This window comes from Hipposideros armiger, unplaced genomic scaffold (assembly GCF_001890085.2).
Source record: "Hipposideros armiger isolate ML-2016 unplaced genomic scaffold, ASM189008v1 scaffold_519, whole genome shotgun sequence".
NCBI lineage: Eukaryota > Metazoa > Chordata > Mammalia > Chiroptera > Hipposideridae > Hipposideros > Hipposideros armiger.
Window position 1 is genome coordinate 1,223,851 of NW_017731869.1, and position 22,898 is coordinate 1,246,748.

General features: G+C 38.2%; 1 protein-coding gene across 5 annotated transcripts in view; it reads right to left on the minus strand.

Moving 5' to 3' along the window:
- Positions 1-22,898, minus strand: part of MRS2 (magnesium transporter MRS2) — a 49,369-nt gene that overhangs the window by 20,471 nt on the left and 6,000 nt on the right. For 4 of the 5 annotated variants that reach the window (XM_019668169.1, XM_019668170.1, XM_019668171.1 and 1 more), the window contains exons 4-9: positions 22,104-22,216; positions 11,829-12,002; positions 9,589-9,719; positions 8,795-8,911; positions 3,185-3,337; positions 2,811-2,928 (exon numbers count right to left, since the gene is read on the minus strand). In XM_019668169.1, coding sequence (XP_019523714.1) covers positions 2,811-2,928; positions 3,185-3,337; positions 8,795-8,911; positions 9,589-9,719; positions 11,829-12,002; positions 22,104-22,216 — 806 coding nt within the window. The remainder of the gene's footprint in view (positions 1-2,810; positions 2,929-3,184; positions 3,338-8,794; positions 8,912-9,588; positions 9,720-11,828; positions 12,003-22,103; positions 22,217-22,898) is intronic. The other variant, XM_019668175.1, reaches the window with a different exon arrangement.

Below are 22,898 nucleotides of genomic sequence, written 5' to 3' on the forward strand. Positions count from 1 at the left end.
ACCAGGTGTGCCAAAAAAATGTATACAAGTGGACATTTTGGTCAATGTTGCTCAAGCAGTAATTCGCTGTAATCAGAAGTGTCTGGACACTAATGGTAACCACTTTGAGCACCTCTTGTAATTGCAGAAGTCAAACGTGACTTGTATTCATCTTTTGTTATTGGTATATATCAAATATTATAATTTTAATAGCTTTCCTTTCTGAAGATATGTATACATTTTTTTGGCACCCTCCTGTATGTATGTGTGTGTGACACACACGCAGTCACAGGATATAAAGTACAGCATAGGGAAATATAGTCATGGCATTGTAATAGCTATATATGATGTCAAAGGGGTAGTAGTAGACTTGGGGTTATCACTTTGTGGGGGCGTAAATGTCTATTATGTTGTTTTGTACACCTGAAACTAATTTAAAAAAACCCCAAAATAAAAAAAAAATAAAAAAAAGTAAAAAAGAATGTTTTTCCTATCCTAGATTCACCATTGTAAGTATTAACTATATAGGAGCAGATTCTTTAACATTCATGGATTTTTGAACATGTTTCAACTATTCTTCTAGAAACCATGAGGTGTGTAATTTGAAACTCAGATGACACACTGATCTGAATCTTGTTCTGTGGAAGCCAGTCACCCAGTTACTACTGAGCAAGCAGGCTTAGCTCACTGCTCACCACTCATATCTCATTATAACTTGGTTGCTCTATATTTAGGATTGCATATGCTGGAACTAGAAAGAAATTTCTAAAAATCCTTTTTTTTTTTTTTTTTGTAACTAGACATTAAATGAGAGAAAATATTACAAAAAGCATAAAATGGAGTTACCGTGTGGGGTGGTTATATGTACATAAATATGGTTGTTAACCAAAATGATTTGGGACAAAAACAGGAACTCGTACAAAGACTTCTGTAGTCACGTTTTGGGGAATTTGCAAAGGTCTTTGGAAGTACCTTCTGAGAACATAAAGCGTCAGTTTATGTTGCACATGATATTTTGGTTACTTCTGAACTTTCTAATAGTCTAGATTTGGGCTCAAAAACCTCTAACAGATTCCTATCACACGTAAAAGAAATCCAAACCCCTACCATGCTTTACCAAATGAAAACGATCCGACACTTGTCTGCCCGTCGGACTTCACTCCCTACCGCACGTCACCCTTCTAGCCACTCTGCCTTCTGCCGGAACAACGGGCTCAGCTTGTTCCTGCCTCGGACTTCACACGGTTCCTTATGCTCACAACACTCCCCCCACATCTCCCCACCTTCTCTTTTCATTCCGGTCCCTGCTCTAGTGTCACCTTCTCAGAAAGACCTTCCTTGACCACCCTATTTCTAAAATGCTCCTCGTCTCATCACCTCCTAACATACTCTATCCCTTTATCTGGCTTTATTTTTCTTTACAGTACTTCCCACCTAACATACTGTTTATTCTCTCTCTCCTCTATTTTAATGTAACTTCCAAAAAGCAGGGACTCACGGCTATATCCCCAGAGCTGAAAGCAGTGTTTAGTATATGATAGTAACTAAAAAGCATGTTTGTAAGATGAATGAACGAACATGTTACATTTTTCTGTTACGTCTTATAAGGAACATTAAAAATGAGTAATACAGACTTTGCTTCAGGGAGCTTAAGACCTTTGCAGACTTTGAAGAGCAAATGTAAATTTGAGGAAGATGGCAAATGGGAAGTGTAGAATTATTTGGGCACATATAATGAGGGGAGTAAGTTCATTTAGCTGAGTTAAGGGTTCAATCAGTGAAAATTCTCCTTGGAAGTGACATGTAAGTTAAGACCTGAGAGATAAGTTAACTAAGCAAAAAAAGGTGGGAGGCAAGGAGAGATGTGTGGAGAGAGGATGAAGGAGAAGAAATACTGATGAAACAACCGACAATGAGGGCAAGGTGGCTAGAGACAAAATAGAGATGTGGGCGCAGCAGACTGGGAAAAGCCTTACAGGTCAAGAAGTTTGCATTTTTATCTTCTGAGCAATCAAGAGCTACTGAACAGTTTTTGGCCAAAGAGTGACCATCAGATTTGCTTCTTTTAAAAATCACTTTTAAAAAAAATCACTTTTTAAAAGCAAACAGCAGTCCTGATGAGAGATGATGTGGGTTGGACTAGGGCAGCAGCCACAGAGACAGACTATAGACCTGTCAGATTAATAAGGACACAGAATCAAGAGCCAGAGTGTGCTGACGGCAGATTCAGATTCAATTCTATATATCTGACAATAAGAGATGTTCTGAAAATACAAGGCAACAATGACATGAAAAGTTCTAGGAATTCAGTGTCATGTTAATATGGAAAGGCAGAGGAGAAAAATGGAAAGTGCAAGTCTTTGGGTTCAAATACTAACGCCACTATTTTCTAGTTGTATGCCTTTCGGGAAGTTACTTAAGTTTTCTGAGCCTCACTTTTCTCATCTATAAAGTAGGGATCACATATCCATTTTCAGAATTGTAATGATTGAGCCAAATAAAGTGTGCAAACTACCAGGGACATTGCCTGACAGACGCATAAGAATTAAAAGAAATAAAAAAATCTTTTATTAACACTGCATCACAGTGTAACACTGTTTTGTCAAACCCTCCCCATGTGTAGTTACATGTTTCGGGAAACATAAGGTAACCCAGGCTACTTCTATCTATGTTAGAACAAGGTCTACCAATATTACTTGAATTTTAAATGAATTAGAGTATTTTACTTCACTAGGGGAGTTTACATGTGAAGACTTTTAAAAATCTATTTTAATTGATCTTCAAAACACTAGAAAAAAACCCTCTAAATTATTGAAATAATACATTCTCACCTCTTCAAGGGAAGATTCCAAATTCATTCCAAAAGCAACTCCTATTAGTCCAAAGAGTGAGAGAGAGAAGGTTCCCATGGTCAATTGTAGGTTCAACCTCATCATCACATTGCGGTGGCTGGAAAGGAAAACACCTAGTTAGATCAAAGGACCAACTATACACAGCAAATCCACTAAATAATCTATTAAAGACAACATGGATTAAATCTGTACCTTAAAAAGAAAAAAAAGGCATACTTCCATGTAGTAGTTATAGATGATAATGACGGTATAAGCCCTTCCAAAATGACAGTTCCTTAAAAGCTTTATTATTTTATAATAATTATTTTACAAAGAAAACACTTAACTGATTGTTTCATACATTGCTTTCTTACCTGTCCAGATTGATGAATATAACACTTTGTGAATCGTCGATCAGTACCCTAAGTTCCCGAGCTGCATTGGAAAGGTCCTCAGCTAATCGGTAGTAGTTTTCCAGTAGCAACTCCATCTCTTCTGCATGGTCAATCCCAGTGCTGCTCTTTTCACTTCAATTACAAGAATTAACATAATTAACATGTTTCCAATATATGCATCATACATTTAGTACCAAAAAACTTCCTGAATTATTACATAATATCCAGCTACCAATGAAAAAACTAGCCCTTGTCTTCTCTATTATTGTGATTGAGGCAAATCCATAAGTGGCTTTGTTACAGATTCTAAACACTATACAGGTAATCAAGGGCATAGGTTCCACCACTATAAGGGCTAGTAGCTTCACTGTGTTCCATGGCCCCAATTCAAGAGACTTCTGTGCAAATATACACTACCAGTTACAGGAAAATCTAGATGTATGAATGCCGATGAATCAGTACACATTAGTACAAATCAGGTAAAACAAAACCAAAGACTAAAAAAGTGAACATAAAGAGCATTCCCTTTCCACAATCTATAGATTCAATACAATCCCTATAAAATACCAATGGCATTTTCCACAGAACTAGAACAAATCCTAAAATTCCTATGAAACTACAACAGACCCCAAATAACCACAGCAATCTAGAAAAAAAAGAACAAAGTTGGAATTATCAGGCTACCTGATATCACACTATACTTACAAGACTATAGTAATCAAAATAGCTTGGTACTGGCATAAAAACACACATAGACCAATGGGACAAAAAAGAGCCCAGAGGGGCTGGCTGAGTGGCTCAGTTGGTTAAGAGCATGAGCTCTGAGCAACAGGGTCACTGGTTCGATTCCTACATGGGCCAGTGAGCTGTGCCTGAGCTGCTGCTGAGCTGCCAACAGGTGGCAGGATGGTTCAGCTGGTGAGAGTACATGCTCCTAACAACAAGGCTGCCTGTTTGACTCCCCACATGGGATGGTGGGCTATGCCCCTCCACAACTTCACCTTGAGCTGAGCTGCCACCAGCTGCCGGAGGGCGGTCAGATGGCTCAGTGGTTAGAGCGTGCATCTCTAGCAACTAGGTTGGTGGTTCAACTACCACGTGGGATGGTGGGCTGCGCCCCCTGCAACTAAGATTGAATGCAGCACCTTGAACCGAGCAGCTGCGAGCTGCCTACGGGCAGTTGGATGGTGACTGGACTTGGAGCTGAGCTAGCTGCGCCCTCCACAACTAAGAGTGAAGGACAACAACTTGGCTGTTCCCCTTCCCCAATTCCCTAACACTGTTCCCCTTCCCCAATTCCCCAATAAAATCTTTAAAAACAAAAAAAAGAGCCCAGAAATGAATCCACAACTATATGGTCAATTAACCTATGACAAAGGAGGCAAGACTATACAATGGGGTAAAGACAGTATATTAAATAAACGGTGGTGGGAAAACTGGACAGACATATGCAAAAAATGAAACTAGACCACCTTCTTACACCATATACAAGAATAAACTCAAAATGGATTAAAGATTTAAATGTAAGACCCCAAACCCTAAAACTACTATAAGAAAACATAGGCAGTAAACTCTCTGACACTGTTATTAACATTTTTTTCTGCTCTATCTCCAAAGGCAAGGGAAATAAAAAGTAAACAAATGGGGCCACATCAAACTAAAAAGTTTTTGGACAGCAAAAGAAATCATCAACAGAACAAAAACACAACCTACTGAATGGGAGATATTTGCCAATGATACATCTGATAAGGGGTTAATATCCAAAAAAGAACTCATACACAGACCCAGAAATGGAGAACACAGAACAGAGGTCACACTATGAAGAGGACAGCTTACATTCAAGGATGTGTTCACAGAGTTCTCTCAGGAGGAGTGGGAATGCCTGGACCCTGGCCAGAGGGCCTTGTTCTGGGACGTGATGTTGGAGAACTACAAGATTGTGCTCTCCCTGGATATCTCTCCTCCACATGTGATCAAAAAATTACAACTAACAACCAGTAATACAGGAGAAGTATTCCAAACAGTGAGTGATGTTTGGAAAGCCTGAAGGCCACATGTAAGAGCTTAGGACAAAGACAGGTTCAAAGACTCATTCAATCGCATCCCAGCAAGTGGCTGAATCAGGATTTGAATCCATGTCGTCTGGCTGCAAAGACAAGCCTCTTAACAATGGTGCTACACTAACAAGGTGAATTATTTCTCTTCTTCAACTACTCAACATCTGTACTTAATTTTCGGAGTGTCTCTTGTCATTTTAAAATGGGTTATCTGCATAGATAATTGTGGTTATGGTAACTTTCTATTATGTGTATACTGTTATTTCCTAGGCTAATACTAGCAATGAATATTTAATTAAAGATACACTGATTACCACGTAATCCTACAGGAAAGATTATCCAAGGTGAAGTTGGATTGACTGAGGCAAGGATGGTTTACTATTATGATGGATAAGGAAGACACATTTCCCTTTAGCTACAAACAAGGGTAAAGTGATACCAACTACTGAGATAACTGCACAACGTGGTGGCTAGCTGAGCTACAGAACCAAAACATGAGTAAGAGATCAAACATTTCAAGGTAGAGAATAAATTACTCTTAATTACAGATCATATAATTATGTTTATTAATGGAAGACTACTACTATTATAAATATGTAATAATTATTCAATAGACTCAAAATATACATGTAACATTGAACTAAAAGCTATGGAAATGTGCACACTAAATTGATACAGTAGATAGATTTGTAGGCTAGGACTTAAACTGAATTTCAAAAATATAAATTTATTGAGATATAAAAAAAATAAAATAAAAATGGAAATAACTCATACCACTTAACACCAAAAAAACAAACAATCCAATGAAAAAATGGGCAGAGGACCTGAATAGACATTTTTCCAAAGAGAATATACAGATGGCCAACAGACATATGAAAAGATGCTCAAGGTCACTAATCATCAGAGAAATGCAAATTAAAACCACAATGAGATATCTGTTCAAACCTGTCAGAATGGCCATCAGTAAATCAACAAGCAAATGTTGGTGAGGAATGTGGAGAAAAAGAAACCCTCCGTGCATTGTTGGTGGGACTGCAAATTGTTACAGCCACTATAGAAAACAGTTTGAAGGCTCCTCAAAAAATTAAAAATAGAACCGTATGACCCAGCAATTCCACTTCTGGAATATTTACCCAAAGAATCCAAAACAGTAATTTGAAAAGATACATGCAACCCTATGTCCATTGCAGCATTATTTACAATAGCCAAGATATGGAAACAATCCAAGTATCCATCAATAGATGGCTGGTTAAAGAAGAAATGGTAGCTCTTCCTGCAAGCGGCCTGAGGTGACCTCTCGAATTGGTTTGCTATTCTCTTGACTCGGAGAACCCCACAAAATCATGTAAATCAAGAGGTTCGAATCTACGGGTTCATTTTAAGAACACTCGTGAAACTGCCCAGGCCATCAAGGGTATGCATATCCAAAAAGTCACCAAGTATCTAAAGGATGTCACATTACAAAAACAACGTGTGCCCTTCCGTCGTTACATTGGTGGAGTTGGGAGGTGTGCCCAGGCCAAACAGTGGGGTTGGACGCAGGTTCGGTGGCCCAAAAAGAGAGCAGAATTTTTACTGCACATGCTTAAAAATGCAGAGTAATGCTGAACTTAAGGGTTTAGATGTAGACTCTCTAGTCATAGAGCACATCCAAGTAAATAAAGCTCCCAAGATGTGGCACAGAACTTACAGAGCTCACGGACAGATCAACCCCTACATGAGCTCTCCTTGCCACATTGAGATGATCCTAACTGAAAAGGAACAAATTGTTCCTAAACCAGAAGAGGAGGTTGCACAGAAGAAAAAGATCTCCTAGAAGAACTGAAGAAACAAAAACTTATGGCCTGGGAGTAAATTCAACATCAAATAAATGCTAATAAAAGTAAAAAAAAGGGGGGCCAGCCGAGTGGCTCAGTTGGTTAAGAGCTCGCTCAAGAGTTTGAGCTCTGAGCAACAGCGGTTCGAGTCCAGCCTGAGCTGAGCAGCTGCTGAGCTGCCAACAGGTAGCAGGATGGCTCAGCTTAAAAAAAATAAAAAATAAATAAAAAATAAAAGTAAAAAAAAAAGAAGAAATGGTACATATATACAATGGACTATTACTCGGCCATAAAAAAGAATAAAATCTTATCACTCGCAACAACATGGATAGATCTAGAGGGTATTATGCTAAGTAAAGTAAGGTGGACAAAGACAAATACCATATGATTTCACTTCTATGTGGAATCTAAAGAAAATAAAAGAACAAACAAAACAGCAACAGACTCGTACATACACAGAACAAACTAATGGTTGCTAAATAGGAGAAGGGTTGGGGGGCTGGGTGAGAAAGATGAAGAGACTAAGAAGTACAAATTGGTAGTTACAAAATAGTCATAGGGATATAAAGCACAGCACAGGGAATATAGTAAAAAATATTGTTAATAACTATGTATGGTGCCAGATGGGTACTAAACTTAATCAGGGGGATCAGTTCGTTAATTATATAAATGTCTAACCACTATACAATATACCTGAAACTAATATATTAAGTGACAACTGTATTTGAAAAATTTCAAAAAAAGAGCATTTCCTTTCCAAGGTAAATACATGTCATTTTCATATATGAAGAAAATATTTATGAATGATGTCAATACAGTTATTTTGCCCCCTTTACCTATATCCCCGCCCTAGTTAAGGGAGGATAAGTGGGAATGAAGTACTCTGTAAGATAATTATATTGTAAAGCCTATTAGAGACAGACTGGCCTAATAAGCAAAGCAAACAAAAATCACAAATCTGTTCAAATTTCTGCTACTATATGTTTCTGCTATAATAGCCCTTTTTATATTAATGTTTCCTTATTATTAGGTTGTCAGAAAAGTCATGACGTATTTTTTCTGTTTTTCATTGCAAAATGCATCATGACTTTTCCAATAACCCAATAGAATAACAGATTAATTTCTCAAAATGCTTAAAAATCTGTAGACTGAACATTACAAGTGTCTATTAACTTCTGATATTGGTCTACAAAGAACGAAAATGAAATATTTTGAGTACTTAAAAAGTAAACATGAGTGTGCACAAGAAGAGTAAATGATTTCTAAATTCATAAGAGATAAAGGTTTATAAGACAAGTGTTTTTATATTAAAGTATATGTATTAAAGAATATATGTCAATGTCTTATTCATCTTCCTTCACCCCATGCTCTCCCTCTCCTGTGTGAACCACTTCTCCTCTCTTCCACTGCACCCACTAGATAAGTTATTTATTTGGGTACATGTGGGCCATTTTCGGTGGTCAGACCCTTGAAGATAAAGGTGATGATGTGTTTATCTTTATATTCATCATAGCCCAGGACAGTGCTGCATGCATTCAATATATCTTTGTCACACTGAATTAGGTGCAATACAACATGGGAAATAGTACAATAATTGGGGATGAAAAATGCCTATATTCTTTATTCCAGAAAAATGTTATGTTCTCTATAAAAAAATTATCCTGAGACAGAAGACTGATCCTAAGAGAATAACAACAAAGCATGACTGTACTTACAAGATGTCTGGGTCACTCCATTTGGTTAGACAGAGTTCCTCTAACAACTCTTCTTCATCCAAGAGCTCCAAAATCGACTCCTTGAAAATTTTAATATCTGTTTCTAACTCTGAAAGACTGTAAGAGTATTGTACAGAAATGATCAATAACATAAACTTATAAAAACTTGTCACTGTAAGAATAGTGTCTTGTTAGGGTATCTTATTAAGTAGATACATTCATGGTAAACAATGACTTGTAAAAAAGTATTTTGATCTTTACCATGCAGATTAAGAATCAATTCCCAAACCAAAGCTACATTCTAGAGCTGGACATAACATTTCATGCAAAATAGCTTTTCAGTAAACATTACTCTGTGTGCCCAATTTAGCTCAATTTCCACTGAGGCTACTTTCCTACTTTGAAGGCACTGAAATTAAGTCATTACCATTAGCAAGACTAGCTGGTATTTTAAAAACAGGTAATAATCACACTAATTTTGTATCTGAATTTACGCTAAACATTTCACTGTTAAAACTGCTAAAAGAGAAGTTTAAGATATTTGTGTCTAGTGGGCCAGCTGAGTGGCTCAGTTGGTTAAGAGCTTGCTCAAGAGGGCGAGCTCTGAGCAACAGGGTTGTTGGTTCGATTCCTGGCCCAAGCAGAGCTGCTGCTGAGCTGCCAACAGGTGGCAGGATGGCTCAGCTAAAATAAAATAAAATAAAAAATAAATTAAATAAAATAAAAAATAAATAAAATAAATTAAAATAAAATAAAATAAAAATGATATTTGTGTCTAAATCACAATGTTTTACCTTTTGCCATTCTGTAGTAAGATGTGTAGTTTGCTTCTGTCTACAGAAGAGTGTTTGGGATCCACTAAAGCTTCCAATGTGTCAAGGATCTGTGGCTTCAAAATGCTCAGTTTCCCCTGAAGGGTGTTGATCTAGATAACAACATGACTTTCATAAGAATCAAAACAATCTTTTTAGGGCCGGCCGAGTGGCACGATGGTTAAGAGCTGGCTTGGGATGCCAGCTCTGAGCAGCAGCGCCCCGGTTTGGATCCCACATGAGGGCCAGTGACGCTGCCCTCTACAGCTAAGATGGTGAACAACAGCTCAACCTGGAGCTGGGCTGCCATGAGTCGCCGGCGATGGCGTAGGCTGCAGCCCCTGCTGCAGTGGGCTGCGATAAGCTACCGTGAGCTGCCAAGAGCCGCCGTAAGCGGCCGTCCAGAGGCCAACAACGCATCTGCCTCACCCGGGAAGAGCGCAATGATAATACCAACATGGGCCAGTGAAGCAACATTCTCCACAACTAGACTGAAGAACAAAATGACTGCAACTTTTCTGTTCCCCTTCCCCAATAAAATCTTTAAAACAAACAAACAAACAAACAAAAAAACAATCTTTTTAGAATACTCAGGGTCAGGGAATCCTCTGATTAAATACAGAATTCTAGAATAGTTAGGATGGTTGATAACATTCCAGAACATGGCTGCTGCTGGAATGCCTACTGCAGATGATTCAAAAATTCGATCTCCTGCATTAAAAGATAACCATGCATTATGTTGTTACTAGGTTCTCATTTGATTGATAGGGAATTAAAACTTGTAAGAGTCTTCCTCCTATAAACACTTGTTATGAAAGGAATGGGAGATTGATTAATTAAAAGAAAATCTACCATTCCATGGTTAAAACGCAAACTTTACATCAGGTAAACAATACCAATGTTCTATATAAACAGAGTACAGTTCAAAATTCCTATGAACAAAACTCTTTGAAAATCAAAACAACTGGAACTTTAAAAAATAAAACAAATCAGTATTAAAGTCAAAAGTATACTTCTTATTATTCAGGTTAATGTAGGCACAGTTGATATTTAGCAGGAACGCACTGATATAGCTATAGCAGTTGTTAAAATATTGAAATACTGCCATACCAGTTGGTAAACAGCATAATAGTAACTGAATTAAGCAGTAAAATTAATGCTATAAATTTCAGCATATATTCTTTATCTGAGCATGAGCTCCGTGAGGGCTCACTCAGCCTGTGTAGCCTGTCACTGACCCTCATTTGCACCTTGTTTTCTTTCCCTCTCCTGCGTTTTCCCTGCTTAGTAACTGTGCCCTACCTAGCTGCCATCTCACTGGCTGGTACTAGCTGGTGCTATTGCCTAATTAACCCGAGCAGGGAATGCAGCTCCTCAGTACAGCGAGGCAGACAAAAGAGAAGAATGCCAGGTTCACCCAATCCACATCTGCCTCAGGTCCCATGTCCCCTCTACCCTCCTCCTCTTCCCACTCCGCTTAGCATGCTCTTAGCATCAACTCTTGCATGCAGCCCATTCCTGAATAGTACTATCCTGACTAATAGAGGGAGGAAACGATAATGAAAGATTTGTAGGGTCCAGGAAAGAAGTTGACAATCCTTGTGTGGGGCCTGAAAGGATCCTGACACCCAATGACTATCAAACTTAATGGGGGAGTCAGATGTGTACATGTTTCTTATGTCAAAGTAGGTATCAAACAGAAGCCATGATTTAGCTGTTTCAAACAAAGGATTGTACAAAGAATGATTTGGAAAGTATTAGAGTGATTTGATGAATGATTTGTGCTATAATATTTAACATGTGTAAGAACCTTTACAATATACATACAATTTTATAGAGAACAAAATGGAATACATTTAAAACTTTTTTGACATGTTCATTTATATCTTATTTAGGATAAGTACTTTGAATTATCACCCCTGAATACAGGTATTAAAATTGTATGAAGGAGAGCCAACTTGAAATGTGCTTTACTTAATGTCATAACACGATTCTCAAAGAGATTCTATACATAATACTACACGTAGAGACTTTTAGATCTGATTGGGTCATAAAGTTTAACAATTAAGTATATTCTCCATATAGGACCCTTAGAGATGTTTTTGTCTCGGGTGAGCATATGGTTAGGGAAAGTGCCATTGAAACAATACCAACTGGTCTTTCTACTCAATAGCATTTTAAAACCAGAACAAATTCAAGATGCTAAGTAAAAACAGGCTTACCCAATACTGTAGGAGTGCTTCTATAGCTCTAAACTCAAAAGGTAAAGGGTATGTGACAAGTTGACCTTCTCCAGCCAACTGTGAAGGGAGTTCCCGGAACAGCCATTGCTCTAGATTTAAATTACGATAATCTAGTATCAGAAGACATTCTGGAGTTATGACAGCTTTCAAATACTGTAAAAATAAAAAAAAGAAATATATATGTACATACACATATACACATGCATATATGTATCGCAAGTTGTAGGAAAAATAGAACATTCATAAAATAGGATTTAATACTCTCTTAATTTTGGATTAAGCCTAAACCAAATAACTGTCCATTTGGTTTTTCAAAAAAAACCCAAGACATATTTGGTTTTGAATAAAACAAAAAAAACAAGGTATCTATTTAAAGAAAGGAAGCCTTGATATCTCTAACTCACTCTCAACAGACCTGGAATTAAAGAAATTATGTATTTATTAAGACTTCCAGGGTAATTGTGAGAAAAATAGGGAATAAAGGAAACAAGATCTTCTTAAAAATCATACATTCAGTACACTTTACAAAAAGATTTAAAGATTCATGATTAGTTTGGCTGAAATGGGAAAGTTTCCCTTTTAAAATATCACAAAATCTTATCAAGCTAATTTTAAATTATGAAGATAAAACTTATTAGCCTTAGAACTGTAATTTAGAGCACTATGGACTTCTGGTCAAGATGGAGTAGATAAATGCTGTGCTCACCTCCTTTCATGACCACATCAAAATTACAACTAAATGATAGAATCACCCTCGAGAAGCACCCAAAGACTAGGTGAAGAGAAGTCCTATAACTAAGGATATAAAGAAGCCATGTCAAGACAGACAAAAGGGGCTGAGACACAAAATAGGCAGGTTTCACACCCAGGGTGCAGCGATTAAGAATCAGGAGGGATGGGTCGGCTGAGTGGCACATTGGTTAGGAGTTGGCCTGGGACGCCAGCTCTGAGCAGCGGGGCCCTGGTTTGGATCCCACATGAGGGCCAGTGACGCTGTGCCCTCTACAGCTAAGATGGTGAACAACAGCTCGATCTGGAGCTGGGCTGCCAAGTTGCCGGCGACGGTGTAGGCTGCAGTGAGGCTGGACTGCAGCCACCGAGAGCTGCTGTGGGCTGCTGTGGGCGGCTATCCAATAGCCCACAAGCGACTGCCTCACCCGGGAAGAGCGCAATGATAATGCCAACATGGGCCAGTGAAGTTATGTCCTCCACAACTAGACTGAAGAAAAAAAGGATAGGAACTCATCTGTTCCCCTTCCCAATTCCCCAATAAAATCTTAAAAAAAAAGAATCAGGAGGGATATTTCAGCTGCGGAGGTCCCCTTGAGGAGCAAGTGGTCCTAGCCCCACACCAGGCTCCCCAGCCCACAGCACCAGTGCTGGGAACAGTTCCCACAACATCCAGCTATGAAAACCAGTGGGGACTGTATCTGAATGAGGGCTGCTGGCATTTTACTTGAGGGGCCCGTGCATGGACTCACTCCCTCACAGACTCACTCATTCTGGGCTCCAGTGCAGGGACTCAACTTGCATTATAACTCCCATCAGATGGCTGTAAGCCTGACATAAGCTGGAGCCAGAGTTGGCTTGGCTTGTAGCTTTAACTAAGTGGCAGCAAACCCGGTACAAGAAGGGGCTGGCCTCAGTTCACATTATGGTGCCCACCAGAGTCCCAAGCCCAGAGCTAGTGGCAGCTGGCCTCAGCTCACAGCACAGCCTCTCCCAATGCCTGCAAGCCCAGCACAAGTGGCAATCAACTGCAGGCCACTTTGGAGCTCCCACCAGGCAGCCTGAAGCCAGGCACAGGCGGTGAATGACCTTGGCCTGCACCGCAGCTGCTTCCAAGAGGCCCCAGAACCAACAGACCTGGTGGCCAGCTTCAGATAACACCAAAGCACCACCTAACCACCTACACAAACGACATACCCGAAAAGCGGACTCAGCTGGCACTAGAGCCCCACTAAAGTGACTTCTGCTCCATGAGGTCCGTCCTGGCACAACAGCTGGTCCTCTGTAGTCATGACCAGCCCTCGCAGCTGGTCAGCCTGGGGGGTCAATCCCACCCACTGATGCGCCAACAGCAATCAAAGCTCAACTACAACAATAAGACACAAACAACCCACAATGGGGACACCCTAGAACACCCGCTCAGGTGAGCAGAAACTGCCCCACCACTGGTTCCCATCTTCTACTTAAGGCCACTCTGTCGAGATGGAAGATGAAGCCAATCTACCTAATATATAGAAACAAACACAGGGAGGCAGCCAAAATAAGGAGACAAAGAAACATGTCTAAAATGAGAGAATAGAACAAAACTCCAGAAAAAGAACTAAACAAAATGGAGACAAGAAATCTACCAGATAAAGAGTTCAAAACACTGGTTATAAGGATGCTCAATGAACTTTAGGGGAGGAATAGAGGAACTCAGTGAGAACTTACACAAAAAGATAGAAACCATAAAAAAGAACCAGTTGGAAATGAAGAATACAGTAACAAATAAAGAATACATTAGAGGAAATCAACAACAGATTAGATGAAGCAGAGGGTCGAATCAGTAATCTAGAAAACATAGTAGAGAAAAATACCAAATTGAACCAAACAAAAAGAATTTTAAAAAATGAGGATAGTTTAAGGGGTCTCTGGTACATCAAGCGTACCAACATTTGGGCCGGCTGAGTGGTGTGTTGGTTAAGAACTGGCTTGGGATGCCAGAGGCCCTGGTTCGGATCCCACATATGAGGGCCAGTGACACTGCCCTCTGCAGCTAAGATGGTGAACGGCAGCTTGACCTGGGGCTGGGCTACCATGGGTCGCTGGCGACGGCGTAGACTACAGTCCCCTGCTGCAGTGCGTTGCCATAAGCTACCGTGTGTAGCCGGCAGTCATCATGAGCGGCCAGCAGCTGTGGTAAGCAGCTGTCTAGAGGCCGGCAACTGATCTGCCTCGCCCGGGAAGAGCGCAATGATGGTGCCAGCTTGGGCCAGTGAAGCAACATCCTCCACAACTAGACTGAAGANGGCAACTGATCTGCCTCGCCCGGGAAGAGCGCAATGATGGTGCCAGCTTGGGCCAGTGAAGCAACATCCTCCACAACTAGACTGAAGAACAAAAGAACAAAAGGATAGCAACTTGTCTGTTCCCCTTCCCCCGATTCCCCAGCGCTGTTCCCCTCCCCCAATTCCCCAATAAAAATCTTAAAAAAAAAAAAAGTACCAACATTTGCATCATAGGGGTACCAGAAGAAGAGAGAGAACAAGGGATTGGAAACCTATTTGAAGAAATAAAAACTAAAAACTTCCCTAACCTGGCGAAGGAAACAGACATACAAACCCAGGAAATGCAGAGTCCCAAATAAGATGAATCCAAAAAGGCCCACACCAAGACACATCATAATTAAAATGCCAAAGGCTGAAGACAAAGAGAATCTTAAAAGTAGAAAGAGAAAATCAGTTAGTTATGTACAAAAGAGCTCCCATAAGACTGTCAGCTGATTTCTTAAGAGCAACTTTGCAAACCAGAAGTGATTGGAACAAAATATTCAAAGTGATAAAAAGCAAAGACCTAAACCAAGATTGCTCTACCTAACAAGGCTATCATTTAAAATCGAAGGAGAAGTAGTTTCCAAGACAAAAAAATAGCTGAAGGAGTTCATCAATACCAAACCACAAGAAATGTTAAAGGGATGTCTTTAAGCAGAAAAGATAAAAATATGAATAAAAAAATATAGGAAAGAAAAATTTCTCACTGACAAAGGCAAACAGTAAAAGCAGTGGATCAACCAACTATAAAGCTAGTATAAAGGTTAAATGGCAAAAGTAGGAAAAACATGTGTAATTACAATAAATTGAGACACACACACACACACAATAAAAGAAGTAAAAAATGACAAAAACATAAACACGGAGGGGGTGAGTAAAAATAGTAGCGATTTTAAAATGCGTTCGAACTTAAGTGACCATCAACTTAAAATACACTGCTATAAACCTATAAACACAGCATGGTATACATGAAGCACATGGTAACCACAAACCAAAAATCTGCAAGAGATATACAAGATATAAAGAAAAAAGAATCCAAACATGATACTATATAATCAACATACAAGAGAGTTAGAGAGTAAGGAACAGAAAAGAACTACAAAAACAATCAAAGCAATTAATAATATGGCAATAACTGCATACCTATCAATAATTACTTTAAATGTAAATAGACCAAATGTCCAATCAAAAGACACAGGGTGGTTAAACGGAGAAAAGCACAAGACATATGCTGCCTACAAGAGATACACTTTAGATCAAGACTCATACAGACTGAAAATGAAGATATTCCATGCAAATGGAAATGAAAAAAAAGTTGGAGTAGCCATACTTATATCAAACAAAATAGACTTTAGAACAAGGGCTGTAACAAGAGACAAAGAAGGGCATTTCATATTAATAATGACATCAATCCAATGGGAACTCTCGTAAATATCTACACACCCAATGTAGGAGCACCTAAATATATAAAGCAAATATTGATGGATACAAAGGGAGAGATTGACAGTAATATAGTTATCGTAGGGGACTTTAACACCCCATTGACATGAATGTATAGATCTCCAGACAGAAAATCAATAAGGAAACAGTGGCATTAAGTGAACATTAGATAAGGTGGATTTAATTGATATTTTTCAAGTATTTCACCCAAAAGCAGCAGAATATACATTCTTTTTTTTTTTTAAGGATTTTTTATTGGGGAATTGGGGGAGGGCAACAGCACTGGGGAATCGGGGGAAGGGGAACAGACAAATTGCTGTTGTTTTGTTCTTTGGTCTAGTTGTGGAGGATGTTGCTTTACTGGACCAAGCTGGCACCATCATTGCGCTCTTCCCGGGTGAGGCAGATCAGTCGCCGGCCTGTGGATAGCCGCTCACGGCGGCTGCTGGCCGCTCACGCTGGCTGTTGGCTACACACGGTAGCTTATGGCAACCCACTGCAGCAGAGAGCTGCATCCTACACCGTCGCCGGCGACTCACGGCAGCCCAGCCCTAGGTCAAGCTGTCATTCACCATCTTAGCTGCGGAGGGCAGTGTCACTGGCCCTCATATGTGGGATCCGAACCAGGGTCCTCTGGTGTCCCAAGCCAGTTCTTAACCAACACGCCACTCGGCCGGCCCAGAATATACATTCCTTTCAAGAGTACATGAAACATTTCCCAGGACAGACCACATGTTAGGTCACAAAATAAGTCAATAAATTTAAGAACACTGAAATCATATCAAGCATCTTCTCTAATCACAATTGTATAAAACTAGAAATAATTACAAGAAGAAAACTAAAAAACACACGTGAAGACTAAATAACATGCTACTAAAGAATGAATGAGTTAATGATCTAGGAAGAAATCAAAAGATACCTTGAGCCAAATGAAAATGAAATGACCCAAAAATCTATGGGGCACAGCCAAAGCAATTGTAAGAGGGAAGTTCATAGCAATACAGGGCTACCTGAAGAAACAAGAAAAATCTCAAATAAACAATCTAACTTTAAACCTAAAGGAACCAGAAAAAGATTAAAAAAGCCCAATGAGTAGAAGGAAATACGAGTAATAAAGATAAGAGGAAATAAACAAAACAGTCTAAAAATAATGATGCAAAAGATCAATGGAACCAAGAGCTGGTTCTTTGAAAACGTAAACAAAACTGATAAACCTTTAGCCAGACTCATCGAGAAAAAAAGAGAGGGCACAAATGAATAAAATCAGAAATGAAAAGGAAATGACAACAAAATATTAGCAAACTGAATTTAGCAATACATTACATTAAGGTGGGAATATACAGAACATACCTAAACATAATGAAGTCCATATATAACAAACCCACATCTAACACACTCAATGGTGAAAAGCTAAAAGCTTTTGCTTTAAGATCAGGAAAAAGACAAGGATGTCCACTTTTACCACTTTTATTCCACATAGAATTGGAAGTCCTCGACACAGCAATCAGACAAAAATAAATAAATAAAAGGCATCCGAATTGGAAAGGAAGAAGTAAAACTGTCATTAGTTACAGATGACATAATACTATAAACAGAGAGAACCCTAAAGGTTCGCCTAAAAGCTATTACAAGTAATAAATTAATTCAGCAAAGTAGGGTGCAAAATTAATATTCAGGTATCGGTTGCATTTTTAAATGCCAATAATTAACTATGAGAAAAAGAAATTCAGGAAACAATCCCATTTACAATTGCATCAAAAAAAGAAATAAAATACCTAGGAATAAAGTTAACTAAGGAGGTAAAAGAGCAGTACTCAGAAAATTGTAAGACACTGAAGAAAGCTGAAGATACTAATAAATGGAAGCATATACTGTGCTCATGGATAGGAAGAATTAACATTGTTAAAATGTCCATACTAGGGCTGGCCGAGTGGCTCAGTTGGTTAAGAGTTTGCTTAAGAGTGCGAGCTCTAAGCAACAGGGTCACTGGTTCAATTCCTGGCTGGAGCTGAGCTGCTGCTGAGCTGCCAACAGGTGGTAGGATGGCTCAGTTAAATAAAAACAAAAAACAAAAACAAACAAAAAGTCCATACTATCCAAAGCAATCTACAGATTCATTGTAATCCATATCAAAATACCAATGGCATTTTTCACAGAACTAGAACAAATAATCCTAAACTTCATATGGAACTACAAAAGACCCCACATAGACACAGCAATCTTGAAAAAGACGAATAAAGTTGTAGGTATCATGTTACCTGATATCAAACTATACTACAAAACTATAGTAATCAAAACGGCATGGTATTGGCANCCCAGAAATAAACCCACATCTATATGGTCAATTAATCTATGACAAAGGAGGCAAGAATATACAATGGGGAAAAGCCAGTCTATTTAATAAATGAGGTTGGGAAAACTGAAAAGATACATGCAAAAGAATGAAACTGGATCACTTTTTTACACCATATACAGAATCAACTCAAAATGGATTAAAGATTTAAATGTTACAACCAAAATCATAAAACTACTATAAGAAACCATCGGCAGTAAGGTATTGATATCATTCTTAGTAATATATTTTTGGATGTTTCCTTGGGCAAGGGAAACAAAAAGAAAAAATATACAAATGAGACTATATCAAATTAAAAAGTTTTTGCACAGCAAATGAAACCATCAACAAAACAAAGACAACCTACTGAATGGGAGAAGTTATTTGCCAATGACACATCTGACAAGGGGTTAATAAAACATCCAAAATATATAAGGAACTCATACAACTTAACACCAAAAAAAAAAATGAACCATCCAATTAAAAAATGGGCAGAGGGGACAGCCAGGTGGCTCGTTGGTTAAGAGTTGGCTTGTGAATGAGAGCTCTGAGCAGCAGGACCGCCGGTTCAGATCCCACACGGGCCAGTGACACTGCGCCCTCTACAGCTAAGATGGTAAACAACAGCTCGTCCTGGAACTGGGCTGCCGTGAGTCACTGGCGATGATGTAGGCTGCAGTCGGTCTGCAGTGGGCTGTCGTAAGCTACCGTGAGTGGCCAGTGACCAATCTGCCTCAGCCGGGAAGAGCGCAATGATCACAACACCAACATGGGCCAGTGAAGTGACATCCTCCACAACTAGACTGAAGAACAAAAGGACAGCAGCTTGTCTGTTCCCCTTCTGCGATCCCCCAACACTGTTCCCTCCCCCAATTCGCCAATAAAATCTTAAAAAAAAAAAAGAGCAGAGGATCTGAATAGATATTTCTCCAAAGAGGACGTACAGAGGGCCAACAGACATATGAAAAGATGTTTAAAATTACCAATCATCAGAGAAATGCACATTAAAACTGCAATGAGATATCACTGCACACCTATGAGAATGGATATCATTAATAAATCAACAAACAAGTCTTGGTAAGGATGTGGAGAAAAGGGAACTCTTGTGCACTGTTGCTGGAATTGTAAATTGGTGCAGCCACTATGGAAAACAGTACGGATGTTCCTCAAAAAATTAAAAATAGAACTACAGTATGACCCAGCAATTCCATTTCTGGTTATTTATTTGGTAAAATCCAAAATGGCAGTTTGATTTCTTTCTAGATCATTAATTCATTCATTCTTTAGTAGCATGTTATTTAGCCTTCACATGTGTATTTTTCGGTTTTCTTCTTGTAACTATTTCTAGTTTCATACCATTGTGATCAGAGAAGATGCTTGATATGATTTCAGTCTTCTTAAATTTATTGAGACTTTATTCGGTAAAATCCAAAATGGTAGTTTGAAAAGATATGAGTAAATGTACCCATATGTTCACTGCAGCATTATTTACAATGCCAAGATATGAAAGCAACCTAAGTGCCCATCGAATGGATAAAGATGTGGTACATATATATTATGGAATGCTACTTAGTCATAAAAAAGAATGAAATCTTGCCATCTGTGACACATAGATGGACCTAGAGGGTACTGTGCTAAGTGAAATAAGTCAGACTAAGAAAGGCAAATACCATGATTTCACTTATATGTGGAATGTATAGAAAAAAATAAACAAACATAACAAACTCAGAGATACAGAGAACATTTTGATGGTTGCCATATGGGAAGGGTTTAGGGGTTTGGTTGAAAAAGGTGAAGAGATTAAGAAGTACAAATTGGTAGTTTCAAAATAGTCACAAGGATGTAAAGTACAAGCATAGGGAATATAGTCAGTAATACTGTAATAACTATGCACACTATCAAGTGATTCCAAGGATTATCAGGGGGATCACTTTGTAAGTTATATGTGTATAAATGTCAACCCACTATGCTGTATACCTGAAACTAATATAATACTGAATATCAACTGTAACTGAAAAATAAAATAAAAAGAAGGTATTTGAAGCTCTGAGACTACAAAGAAAAAAATAAATCACTAAACAATACAGAAACAAACCCATAGATACAGAGAACAGTTTGATGGTTGCCAGATGGGAGAGGTAGGTTGGTGGGTTGATGAAAAAGGTGAAGGGAGTAAGAAGTATAAATTGCCAGTTATAAAAACAGTCATGGGCATGTAAAGTACAGCATAGGGAATATACTCAATAATACTGTAATGGCTATATTGTATGGTGTCAGACAGGAGCTAGATCTAGCAAAGGTGATCACTGTGTGGGTTACATAAGTGTCTAATTGCTGTGGTGTGCACCTGAAACTCATATAATATTGTATGTTAACTGTAATTGAAAAATTAATAAAATTAAAAAGAAAAAACATTGAAATTAAGAAATTTATTCTAAAGAGCAAGAGGGCATCTTTGATATTAGAAGAGCAACAGAAGAGTAGCCTGTGGCTACTCTATATTAGTGATACAAAACTAGAGGTGTTTTTTTTTACATTTTCCCCAACATTTTATAATTTTTACCCAGAAATGTTGAAAAAAATATACAACAGGTATATACAAACTATTTATATAACTAGAATTCTGCTCAAGTTGCTTCATTACACATTTCTCTATCTGTTCATCAAAGAAATACTGTTTTGAAGGGTGCTAGTTACCGATAATAAAAGTTAAGAATGTTTCCTGGAGAAAATCACCTGGGAGAAGACCGCTTCCATTTTTTTATTTTATTTTTGGTTAATTCTAGATAAATGGGCAAAAACCAGCCATCAAAGACTTTTTGAAGAAAGCCAAGTCTCATGTCCAATGCAGGGCCAATACCACTGAGACCTGTGTCTCCTCATCTATTTCTGAACCTTAAACCTTAGCCCAACAAAGTAACTTATGAATCACTAGGGAAAGTCAAATTATATTTGGTGTACTTTGAGTAGACAGGGGCAGATACAATGTATTTTAAAAAGCTTTCCATAAAAATAAAAATTTAAATTAAGATTATAAACTTTAAAGCATATTCCTGGACTATCTGGAAAACCAGAATATGTTCTTGGTAGATAAAATTATACTATAATCACACATAATTGTATACAATTGAAAATGTCTATTATAAATAAAGCTTCTTTCTCTTATCATTTCAGAAACTAGAAACTAAATGTAAACAGTGAGAATGGAGACCGTGTCAGAACTTTTCCAGCACAGACTAGAGCAGTGTCATGCCTGCTGGACATATGTATGTAATCCATATAAAATGAGTCCTACTCCTAACAACTTGTTGCATTATAAAATATCCTGTTTTACATAGCTTTTTGTTACAAAATTACTTTTAACCCAGGTATTGATCATGACAGCTAGGAATTAACTTTCATAAGATTGCAGCGGAGAAATGCAGATGCAATAAAATCCTTTACCTCCATTCTCATGATAATCCTATTGTTTCTGGTGGTGATGCTCATTAAATGCTGAAACCTCAAATCTCTGGCTTGAAGACCTAATTCTTGATATAAGTCAGTTTTCTTCCTTTCTATAAAAGAAATATTTTCAATAAACAGTGGGCTAAACCAATCAACTGAAGAGTTTAGATTTTTATATCAGAGCACCCTCCCACCCCAAGAGAATTTTGAATTATTACCAGAAACAAAAGCTAAAATGAATCTTTTTAATACCTAGTTTTGCCTCAAAAACATACTCAGGTTAAATCTAATCAAACTCTAATTATGCTCTTCTCCTCTTACCCATACTTCATAAATTGTCTCTGTACTTACAAGTCCCTTGGGACCAACATAAAAACAATAGCTATACATTACTGGAACTTAGAGTATCCTTTTCTAACTCTAGACAGGTCATCTTTTTTTAATATGAATTATACAGAATCACATTTTCTTTTTTTCTCACTACATTATCATCTTTAGTATTTTAAATCTGTGAAAAGTTCAATTTTCTTTCTTCTTGGGCTAATACAAAATGAGAAAATAAAGTCAGTTGTCACACTAGATTCTCCAACCTGAAAACTAAATTTATTACCTAAGAAAAAGCAAAAAACTGATACTGGTTATAGTGTTATCTGTACTTGTAGCATCAAGCCACATCTGTGACAGAGCTCTAAGTAGAACAATCTTTTAAAGGAGATATTGAGCAAAAAAACCCACTCAAAATACTCTACTACGATCTCAGAACAGGAACAGGATCATGAAATTGGAAGTGAA